The 12003-nt window shown below is 41.9% G+C and overlaps 1 protein-coding gene across 1 annotated transcript in view; it reads left to right on the top strand.

The window, feature by feature from the left end:
* The window catches only part of nell2a (neural EGFL like 2a), an 84217-nt gene that overhangs the window by 44278 nt on the left and 27936 nt on the right, over positions 1 to 12003 (top strand). The window contains exons 13-14 of the mRNA XM_053427094.1: positions 606 to 731; positions 10794 to 10916. Coding sequence (XP_053283069.1) covers positions 606 to 731; positions 10794 to 10916 — 249 coding nt within the window. The remainder of the gene's footprint in view (positions 1 to 605; positions 732 to 10793; positions 10917 to 12003) is intronic.

Raw genomic sequence — 12003 nt, 5'->3', positions numbered from 1 at the left:
ACCTCCTTGGGAGAGGTAATTAAATGATAAACTAAGACATCTACAGCATGTGCAGTTGTTACAGTAAACTATTGCAGGTATAAGGGCGGGTGTATAAGCATTATGTGTGGGGGTGCTTCTCTCCATAGAACTAGGAAGCATAATACAGCATACTTAATGTTAAAGATAAACTCAGACAAATTAAAATGTTCACAGTAAATAATGAAACATCGCCATTTAAAACGCATTGCTAAGGGGGAAACTGCTGCTGCTGCTGCTGCTACGGAATAACTCTCATTTAAAAGGGCGTTAGATATATACAAAGCAAATAAAATAAATTGTGATGCTTGAACTCAAGGTCTGAAGCTCTATGCTAAATATTGACAAAAAAACGAACAGATTATTATAATCTACTAACAAATGTTGTTTTAACATGAAGGTCAATTCATCTATGTGACCTAGTTGACTCTACATTGATGATTTAATGAAAACGACTGACAGATACATTTCCAGATGAAGCTGCAGATAATTAAATGTCACCAGCCTGAATAAACAGTGTGACAACAAACCACCTCTAACTCAGCTTTGTTGTCCTCCTCTCTCCTTCTCCCTCTCTTCTCCTCTAGATATTGATGAGTGCGCTGAAGGGAAGCACTACTGCAGGGAGAACACCATGTGTGTTAATACCCCCGGCTCCTTCATGTGCATCTGCCATACTGGTTACATCAGGATTGATGACTACTCCTGCACAGGTGAGCTCCTCTGCTGCCCTTTCTGACAGACTGGAATCAAGTGGACAATGTGGTGGAGGAGGCTCCTTGAGCTTCAGCTTCCAGAGCAGAGGTTTCTAACAGACCTGAGGTCGTACAAATGAGGATTATACTTACTGTCACTTCCTGGGTGTGTAGATTCAGTAGGAGGACGTCTCACCAGTTATCTACTAAATGAGCTTTCAATGAAAATAATTTCATTTCACCACAGAAAGTTATTGCCGGTTAGGAATAATATAATTTGCATTTGTAGTCATACACCGGAGGATGATGACTGATTTCATGATAGTGAATTGTGCAGCCAAAAGGTGCACAGACTTCCAGAGACTTAGAAAAGAAGCAGCAGCCTCACATTCAGACAAAAATGTAGTGAGTTATTAGAGTTGGTGTGTGGAGAACAGTTTCTATACCGCTTATTCCTCGAGGATCATGGGGGAGCTGGAGCCAATCCCAGCGGACACTGGAAAGGTCGCCGGTCCATCACATGGCCAGCATAAGCCTGCTGCGGAAATCACTTGTTTTTGTTTACAGCACATCGACATACACAGTGTTGTCTTCCAAGTTACATGTTCTACACGTATGGAGAATCTTTTTCAAAGGGCCGGGAAAATGTCAAAAGCAATCCGGACATTTGAGCTCTCACATGTAGCCCCTCCAGAAAAACAACCTGGAAAATGTCTGGAGGCAGCATCCATGCTCCAATTCACACCTGTGGGCAATTTCCCGGGACTCCAATTACCCTAAGCTGTTTGTTTTTGAACGGTGGGAGGATAAAGTGAAATACGAAATCAAGTTATGAGGGAGGGAGACATAGTCATCAAGTAACACCTGTAAAACCCACTGAGTCGCTGAACCATGTGTTACACCTCCTCTCCCTTCTTTAGCCATCATACTCTCAGACGGGGCTAGACACGTTTGTATATTAAGGATATAACCCTGCAATTATGCACAGTCTGTTCATTTAATATGCGTAGAGATGAATGTCAGAGTTTGATTTGCTCCCATTGGTTTTGCTCTGATTACTAGCGTCACGTTAACACACACGCACACAGACACGCACGCACACACACACACACACACACACACACACACACACACACACATACTGTGTGTGTGTGTGTGTGTGTGTGTGTGTGTGTGTGTGAGAGAGAGAGAGATAACAAAGTCCCAGAGAAACTGAGAGACTGTGAGTGGAGGCAGCAGATCCATTTGTTCCTGATCAAAGTGAATTTCCAGGGTTTTTCCTGGCCGAAAATGTTGGCGGGGGTGGTACCGAGCCGTCAGAACGGGGGGGATGCACTGCTCCACCAAGTCTGTTTACAAGCGACCATTTTGGGGGGGTTTCAAACATGTTTGGACCGCAAATAGGTTAGTCAGTAATTTACTGCTCTACTCTGTGTCCCTATCATGTGTGAGTGTGCCTCGCCATCTCATCCAGCTCTCCATAGTTCACATATTCTGTTGTTTCTACCCAGCCTGAGTTTAGACATATGTCCGATGGCACTTTCCTTTCCCTCAAGTTCCAACACAATCATACAGAAGCCAAGCAATTCGTATCAACCGCTAAACGTAAACAATAAGCTGTTTCCACTGTACTAAAATTGTCTGGGGGCAGAGGCTGCTAGAAATTGGACGGAGGCGGCCGCAGGAAAAACCCTGATTTTCGAAAGCAAGACAGATCAATCGGGAAAGATCCACATGGTCGACTCCCAGTCTGCCCTCTGTTTTTGTTGAAGAGATTGCCGTCATAGCCCCACATGTTTATAACCGTGTCTCCCACTATAGTTAATCAGCAGATGAGACAAACTTAAATACACATAAGAGAGGTGGACCTAGGGTAAATTACCGTGACTGATTGGACTGCTTCAAATTCAGGTGTATATTTAACAAATGCTTTAAAAAAAATAAATGCAAGCTAACTTTTATTTGACTCAACAAAGGGTACAAGCAATATGAACCTTATCTTGTGTAAGGCTGAGCTAACACTGCAGTAGGAGCACAGAAAATGAGTTTAAAACAAATCATATGGCAGGATTTAGTAAGCCCACTTCTCAAAACAGGCAACGAGCTGGCTGACTTCACTAAACACATCACATTATTGTTTTTTGATTAAAAATTGGATATATATGAGAGATGAGCATCCTGCAGGGGAAACTTTGGCTGGCATTGTACAAACAGTAACAGCAATGCTTGTGGACATTAAGTGAATGAAATAGTCTAAAATGGATCGAGGAAACTTTTAGTCTATCACAAGAAACAGATGATATATTGTTTTTAAATCTGTATTTTGGAGATTGCACGAAATAAGTAGGAGGGAGGTGCAAAAAATGTCCCTGCCATGATTGCAAGCAGGAATAGTTCTGGCTCATATATTCTGCATCATGCATAAAGTAAACTCATACAACTTGTGGTAACTTTTGAGGTTCAGAATTTAATATGTGGGACTTTTAAGCTCAAGACAAATTCTTGCTCACCAGTCTTATCCAAATGTGCTTTGGATCAAAATCTGGCTTAAAAGATGCAATAAATCTCACCCTCATGAGACCCTTTGTGCTCAATGTGTAATTACATTTCAGTCCTTATACAGTATGTTCATGTAGTCATATTTACACAGGGATGGGTTTTACCTGTTGAACTTGCACAGTGTGTGGGATTTCTTGGCTTTCTCACAGTCAAAGCTTAAAGGAATCTTTAAGCTCAACAGAAAAATTGACTTTGTTTCCTGTAGGTGAGGATATACATGTATATATTGACTGATTGGATTGATGGATAATTTTTTTCTACATAATTCAAACCCGATGTTATCCTGCTGGAGATATATGTGATTTTTGCAAAGGAATTTAATGAGAAGAAAAAGAAGGTAGGCGGTAATATCTGTATAAATCAGATACCATGATTTACTGGCTGTAGGGAGTTTCAATGGGTTTTCATGTCAAGAGTGAAGAATGCTGCGGAAACACTCAAAGTCTTAAATAGAACTTTTGAGGCCGACGTGTGTTTTTTTAACAATTATAACTTTGTTATTCTGCCGAATGCAGAACTCTTCAAAAAATCAGTTATCATCATCTTTCGTATAGAATAACACAATGTCACACCACAGCGGCAGATCCATCTCATTCCCCACCAGTTGTTTGCAGTGTGTGAAACATGACGCTAAGTAGCTCCCTGTGTGCATCATCTCTGACGAGGAGGCAGCATGCTGCATTTCCTCCATGTCTGTAATTAAAGAAAGCAATTTGCACCGATGCAAACTAACTCAGCGGCAGCGGACTGAAGAGGGTGGCTGCCGCCTGCGCTGGAGGATTGGGGCCTGCAGCCTTCCTGCGGTGCCGGCAGAGTTTGAATTAGAGCCGTAAGACTCGCCAAACAATAAACGGCTGGTAAAGACTCCCATTTCCCGCTCCATCGTGCCCCCCTGCCAAGTTTGTCTTCCCCCTTGTCAATGGAAATCAGGAAATGATAGAGCAAAGTTAAGGATTCGTGACTTTGTGTCTTTTTATGGAAAAGCGCTTCTGAAAGGCATAAAGTGTTAGATTTGAGATTGAGGAATCGATTTTAATGGAGAAACAAATTCATCTCTTCTCTTGTGCCGTTGTGATTTATATAGTGAGAGAGACCTCCTTGCTTACTCAGTCCTTTCTTTATTATCTTTAGACAACCACTGTACCGTGTGTTATTTCACTCACGTGCACGTTTTCTGTAATCCTCTGAGCTGCGGGGCAAGTTTATATTGTTTTACCCGTCTGTCTTTCCTCCACTGTGTGCTCATTCCCCACATTCACAATGAAGATTAATACCTCCACACCCAGTGGATTAAACTGTGTCACTATATTTTATGTAGTTTCCTATTAAAATGCCTTCAAGCCACCACAGTGGAATACACAGTTCTGCGTCTCCTTATAAAAGTCAATTTGTGTGATTAAACCAAGGCTTATGCGGAGGCTTGATGTAATGACTTTTTTTTTTTCTGCTTCGGTCAAATTAACGTCGTCATCTCCCTACTGAGTTATTGGACTATCAGCACTCACTCATCCATGATCGGGGGGGGGGGGGGGGGGGGGGGGGGCTTGATACTCAATACAGTAACTACTTTATAGGCATGTCTCTCCTTTGAGAGCCAAACAGAAGCTGTTTTCAGACCTGAACTCCAAAGAATGTCAACATGATCGGGTCCGGACTTTCTCCGGAGTTTGCCTTTCCCACATGGAGCAGGAGGTTCTCCACTCTGACTTGCATGTTTTTGTTGACAGCACATTGACCCTTATCTCCAAAGGCTCTCTTGTCATCTTCATTGGTGTCTTCTAAGTGTATGGCACCGCTTTTTCATCCCGAGTTATTTGAATATTTTCTTTCCCATTTTTGCATCTGTTGTGTGTTAAAAAAATCCAGGTGCCCATTCGCTCGCGGTGAATCCTGCAGAGGATCTCCTGTTGTGTTTTCGCATCAGCTCATTCAGATATTTTCCGGAGTTCTTACTGGGGGCTTGTCAGAGAAACTCCGCAGGGAGTCTGGAGGCTCTCAGTCGGACATTTGCTTTCTCACATACAGCCCCACCGGACAATGTCTGGAGATTACCGGTATATGTCTGAAAGCAGCTTGTGCAAACTGAAGGAAAAATAAACTATGAGTACACAACATGCTCATATGCTGAGTTCGGTGTCACCTCTGCAGTGCTGTCGTCAGTAATTGACAATAAAAATGGGAAGATGCTAACCCACTTGCTGCAGGAATCTATTGCCTGTTGCAATTGAACATCTGTCGGTGTTTGAAAGGGCTCCAGAGGGAGCGAGAGAGTTGCATGTAGATGACAAATTACAGCTGCGGAAGGAAACATTAAACCAGCCCCTTCAGTATCTATTGACATTGTACATTCACATGATTTACAGGCATCTTTATCATCCTCAATAGCTCTCACCAATTAACCAAATCGCAGACTCAGCAGAAACCACTGTCCCTGTATTGACTGCTATATCTGCCCATGTGTTACCGTGTTGTGTGTGAGCTGGTCCGCCTGCTAAAGAGGATTAAGTCGACTGTAGTTCATTTCATGGCTCAGTGTTAATGTGCAGAATAGTGGATTAAAGGAGTGATTCGCAGATTTAAGTCTCGGGCGGAACAGCACGGATCCCTGGTTATATTTCTCCTCAGCACGTCAGCGTATCGGTGAACTCAGATAGACGTCCATATTTTACATCAGAACCTCCTGCATGAAGGGAGGTTGCAGGTTAAAATCCCAGCTGGTGGTAGACTGAAGCGTGCAGACTTCACATGCTTCTTCAAATGAAATCTGTTCAAGAAAACTTCCTGCCGCAGCCCTGGCTAAGTATCTAACGGAGCCTTTAGCAAATGAAACAAGCGCAACTTTCTTTTGACACTTTATTTGACTTGCACTTTATCCTTGATCTTGAAGGTCAAGATTCCTCCTCCCTCTTCCCCCTCCGCTCTTGGACTTCTCCCCAAAGTGCCCGAGGTGCTCCGCGCTCTGTGAGATTAGCAGCTAAGCCATGAAAGGTAGCGGATTGGTTGTGCTCTCCCTTTGAATGATATTAAAGAAGGCTGTCCTGAGGTGTGCGTGTATCCTTCGCGTGCGTGTCCAATGTGTGTGCCTGTGCCCGAGGTGTGTGTGCGGGGTGTGTGTCCTTGGCCTAATCCTGTGATAACCAGACCTGGGCGCCTGAGGCAGGGGAACGGAAGGAGGGCTGGGCAGGGAGGAGAAAGCAGGGATGGATCGGGGCCAGACGTGGAGCAGGGGGTTCGTCAACAACAGAGATCAGGGGAGATGACTTTCAGTCTGACGACTCAAAGAGTCTGGTAGCTGAGGGGGATTCAAACACATGTTTCTGCCTCTTTTTCCTAGATATCCAAGGATTTAGCTTGAATGGAGGAGTTTCCTTGTGAAAGTTATTGTATGTTTAAACTCAGGGTTTATCCCCATGACACATTGTCTGTATCCTGCGGGTCCAGCAGTCGACAAACAATGCTCAGTTGCCCTGCCTGTAGTCACAAACTCTATAGGGTGGCATTAAGTTCTAAGTTTTATACATTTAAACTTTCTAGTCCAACTACAGCTCTGTTGCTAGGCAGGAAGCTAATGATGCCGATCATGGACATCCTCTGTAGACCGGACCATCTCACTGTGGTTCAGCCTTTGCGATCTGCACAGCCCACTGCACCCTGCACAGGTTACTCTATTGTTATATTACCTTTACTATCCTCTTGTAAAAATGCAGAGACACAGAAAAGACTAAATATATTTATAATTTCTTCACTGACTTGCTTTTCATAAAATCACTGTCCTCTCAAAGGCCTCTAATGGGGAAGTGTTGAGGCGACAGTATTTTTAGGGAAAGCAGTCTGAGGTCTGACTTTACTGAGACTGGTGTTGTTTTGGTAGAAGGTGGAGGGAGTGGAGCTGGAGGAGAATCGGCTAGAGAGATCCCTGCTGACAGGCTGTACATAATTGATTGTTTATCTGTCTGCAGCCTGAGTATCAGACGTCAGTGAGGAAATACCTACTCTCACACACACACACACACACACACACACACACACACACAGACACAGACACACACACAAGCTCACATACATTCACACACTCAAGCATTCTAGAGATTTAGCTGATGTGAGCAATGTACAGAAGTGTAATAAGAATAATAACCTAACCATCCTGAATAACCAAAATTACAAGTAATCAGTGACCAATCTCAGAGCCCATCAGCTATATCATCTAAAGACAAATTAGCCTCTAGGGCCAATGGGCTTATACAGTTTACTGTCCAACTAGTTTCATATCATATACGGGTCAAAAGTTTCTCTACAAAAAATGGAAACAGTGGTAACATTTGGTGTTTTAAGGTCCAAAACAAAAATATATTTTTTGATCAATATGTCTCTTTTACTCTCGACACGGAATGTTTACCTTTGGGCGGCCAAAGCCTTCTCAAAACCAGAAGGCTTCATACCCCAAAAACGTTTCCCTCACCTTCACATACATATTCACATATGTTCAGAGAGACAGTTAGTTTTATGCTCTGGCAGATGCGACCTCGGGGGAAAAATCACCTTATTATCTTTCCTCTCTGCTGTGTTCCTTTTACCGTTTTATATACCCATGAGAAGACTTAAATTCTGCCCGACTCCAGGCGAGACCGTGTGTGTGTGTGTGTGTGAGAGTCTTTGGTGCAGCAGTAAGAGAGGAGTGGCTGCCCCTCCTAACAGCCCTTCAATCCATCTCTCTCGCACGTGCACACATACATCATACCCTCGATGGACGAGCTCATCACAATGTCACTTTCAATTTGGATGAGCCTCCGGTCTCTTCAGGAGATATAATGGATTGGATGATGGCAGGAAAACCGGGCGACGCGGCTCAGGTCTCCTGCAACAAGCATTCAGATGTTTGATCCCCCCCCCCCCCCTCGTCAGGTGCTGTGTCTTTCAATCCTCAGACCTCACGTCTCTCCCACTTGCATTGGAAACGCTCCAGCTTGTGGGAAAAATATAAATAAATACTTGTCAAAGAATATTGCATCTCTGTTGTTGGGGAACACTCCAGAGATCTGCTTAATGTCTAAACAACATGCGCCAGAGGAAACAGCAGAGAGAAATTATATAACATCTATCACAAATCCAAACTGTGGCCCCCAGATTAGCTCCAGTGTTTCCATCACTGTCTTACACTTTTTCAATGGGACTCAGCTGATGATGTGTCCTTTAAGCAGCCTCTATAAGTTCTGTGTACAATTTAAATATATAAAAATAATGAATAAGAAGATTTTCTGACATTATTACTAAATGTTTTTAACAGAACATAGTTAGGGAAGGAATTCTGTTCCAAAGAGACAGATTTTCATGTTGAATCTGAATGTTGAAGTTATATTTATATTTAATCTTTAACAATTACATTTTCACAAAGTGATAACTATTCATCTTTTATGTTTTTCAGAGGAATAAAAAAACAGCCACTGTGTTCAGGTGTAGATGAAGGACGTGCATTAAGTTCCTTTTAATTAGTTCACTGTTTGGTTGATGTTGATCCACAATCAGAGGATTTTTTCACTTGCTTTTTGAATTTGAGTGTTGTAGTTGCGGCATAAGTCATAAATACATGACGGATGTGCCAGGGGATAAGACCAGAGGAGTTCAGTGGGTCAAGTGCAGTGTGATGGCCTCTAACTTAGGGAGGGCAAACATTTATGTCTGGTGGTTCATAACATTAATATGCAAAAGTGGACTAAAAATGGGGGATTTACCTTGAGCGAGTAAGCTGTTTGTCAACAGTAATATAGACTATAAACCACTGATTTGTCGATAATATTCGCTGATATAAGCCTTTCACAGACATGTCTGTATCAGTGTTTTATGTTTGTCAATATGTGATAATATGATAATATTTTTTTTGAGTTATAAACAATGCAGCATTGTGCATTTATGTTTCATTTTCCATAAACATTATTATTTTCCTAATTCAATTTATGTAATTAGTTGTAAATGTGTCCTCTTTTAATGTATCTTTATTTATATTTAAGTTTATGGTTAAATTGTTAACTGTTTTTGTCAAAGGGTATGATAAATACATATGAGGAATCATAATAATTATAGATATAATAGATAAATCAACCAATATCGTTGATGGTCATTTTTACTTACACTCGCACAAGTTCCCCATAATAAGAAGGAACACAGGATGTGATATGAACAGAAAAATAGGGAAACTTATTTTCAGATTGGCTCTTTGACAACAATTATTTTCTTTTTAAAAAGCTACTTACTTCGAAACTCTTTTCGTCTTTGTAAAAATGATGATGCTTCTTTTACACTTTTATGTGATCATATTGATGTCTTATGAAAGTAACACAAGTGGAATCGGCCATATTATCTTCATGCTCTACTTTCTATTGCATCATCCACAGAACTTTTTGTGGTAACAAAAAATACACTAGGGACACACTTAAGCATAGTACCCTATAAAAAATGCTCTGCACTACTTTTGAATGTACTTCCACATCTTTGTATTATATTCCTTAAATACAACCGACTACTAAATATAGACTTTACTGCCTGTGTGAAAACGTCTTCTCACTTTCCTAAAGTTTTTTTCCCACCCTACAGCTGTTTTAACTTGTTTTCTGCTCTACTCAGCACTGACTTCATGGTATTTCTTTCACATGGTATCATTACAGCAGTTGTACTTGGACTGTTTGCTTTGTGCAGCAGCGTAGCAGCGTATCCTCCGGGCTTTTATCGCATTGAATTGTTCCACCTTTGTATCCTGCATCCTGAGGTGCGGAGATTTGTTTGCCAGTTGGATTCAGTGCGTTGTGGCGGTCTGTGGTCATCAGTCAAGCTAGTCAGTGATTCATAACACAACTGCACCATCTAACTCAAGAGCAGCAGCGACGAGAAATTGGGAGTCCTGCTTCCTTTGGTGCTTAATCAGCAAATGTTTCATTTTACAACACATTAAACTACAGGGCCATCGGCTCGTAAATGCAAAATACAACACAAGATGGAGCCTTTTTAATGTTTAGGTACAAATCAGAGGATTTATTCTCAGTTGTAATGAAGCTCAGATTTATCATCGAGGACTGCTCCATCCCTCATTTTGTTTCAAACAAATGTGCTGAATTAGGGAAAAACATCTCGTTCAATTTCTTTTAATGACTCATCATGATGAGAGAAATGGCTTGTCTTCCAGCCGGCAGTTTGTCTCTGGCATCTTATGACTAGTTCACACAGCTGTCGTCACTATCAAGTTATATAACCCAAGAATGAGTCTGAAATCTAATTTCAGGAACGTAAAAGAAATCAACAGCTGGCAGTGACCGTTCTTTATATTTATATCAACCAAATTAGCAGTCGCCTGTCGGTATATGGAACGTACATCAACCTCTATGTGTGTCCCTAGTGGCTATGGGGAGTGCAGTGTTGAATCTAGTGCGATTTGGACAAAGTGTTAGTTGTGGTTTGCAGATGTAAGGATTGAATGTTAACCGCTGCTGATGCTTGTTTGACTAAACACAGTTGTGTTGTCTTGTTCTCCAGAGCATGATGAGTGCCTCAGCGGACTCCACAACTGTGACGAGAACGCCTTGTGCTTCAACATGGTCGGAGGCCACAGTTGCTCCTGTAAGCCCGGCTACACTGGGAACGGAACAGTGTGCAAAGGTGAGCATCATATTTATTGATTTGTTTTGATACCTCATTGACTTAAAGACATCACAAAATGTTTAAACAGTGGAGATATTTTTGAGGAACATAACCTCACCTTACATTACGTTGCAAGGTCTATAGATTAGGAATAAAATCTGCAACAAAAAATGTTTCCTTCATAAACACAGCTCAGGTTATTGAGGCTCATCCATCCAGAAGAGCCTGCAGTCATTCAGTTTGACATGTTGTGCCTCATGTAGGTTTTCTACCAAACATAAACAGATCACCTTCTCTTTCTCTTGGGCCACACTGGATCTTGTGTTTCTTTTTTTATGCCCATGTTATCAGGTTAAAGTGGTCACACTGCCTTGACAGTTTCAATGCGCGTCTGCTAAATGTGTCAGAAACATAACATATTTGCAGCTCTTCCCTTTCAAAGTAAAAGCACTCTAGTGTGACTTTTGACAGAATCCATTCATTTGTTTTCAAAATGTTATTATTTTGGTTGCTGGACCAAAGGATGAACAGCTTCATAGGTTCCTAAGAGTACATAGGCCACTCATAGCTGAGGAAATAGAGTCATCATACCAGAAACCTCACGCAGCAGCTCTGCAGCAGTCACGTAGCAGTCATGCTGTCTCTATGAACCACAGCGAGACGCAGCAGATCAGCGACGCAGACGTCACACACTGCGTGCTCACCCAGTGTGGCCAATGTACACAGAAGATTTTGTGTATAATGAATATTATGATGACAAGTCATACAAAATAGGAATTTTACATCAGTAATCCAGGGATGTCCATGAAACTTGCCAAGTTAAAAAATCTTGTTCAGTTCAGGCACATCCACGAATTCGCTCTAAAGTCGACTCATCTCAAATTCATGTCTGACATTTGAAGGTTCCCGTCTCCTCATCACCACCATATAAACTGTGTTGTGGTCGCTCCTGCTGAATAGCCTATGAGCCAGGTGCACTGGGCCTCTCTCTGTTTGCTCTTCTGTTAGTGCAGAATTGACTGGATCTTAGGTGGTTGATTAATCATTGTGATTAGGGGAGGGCCTCAGTGGTTTTACACATAACAGAAGTTTACTCCTCATGGGG

The sequence above is a fragment of the Pleuronectes platessa genome, chromosome 7 (genome assembly GCF_947347685.1).
Source record: "Pleuronectes platessa chromosome 7, fPlePla1.1, whole genome shotgun sequence".
Lineage (NCBI taxonomy): Eukaryota > Metazoa > Chordata > Actinopteri > Pleuronectiformes > Pleuronectidae > Pleuronectes > Pleuronectes platessa.
Note: the sequence above shows the minus strand (reverse complement) of the source record. Positions and strands in the feature narration are given on the sequence as shown.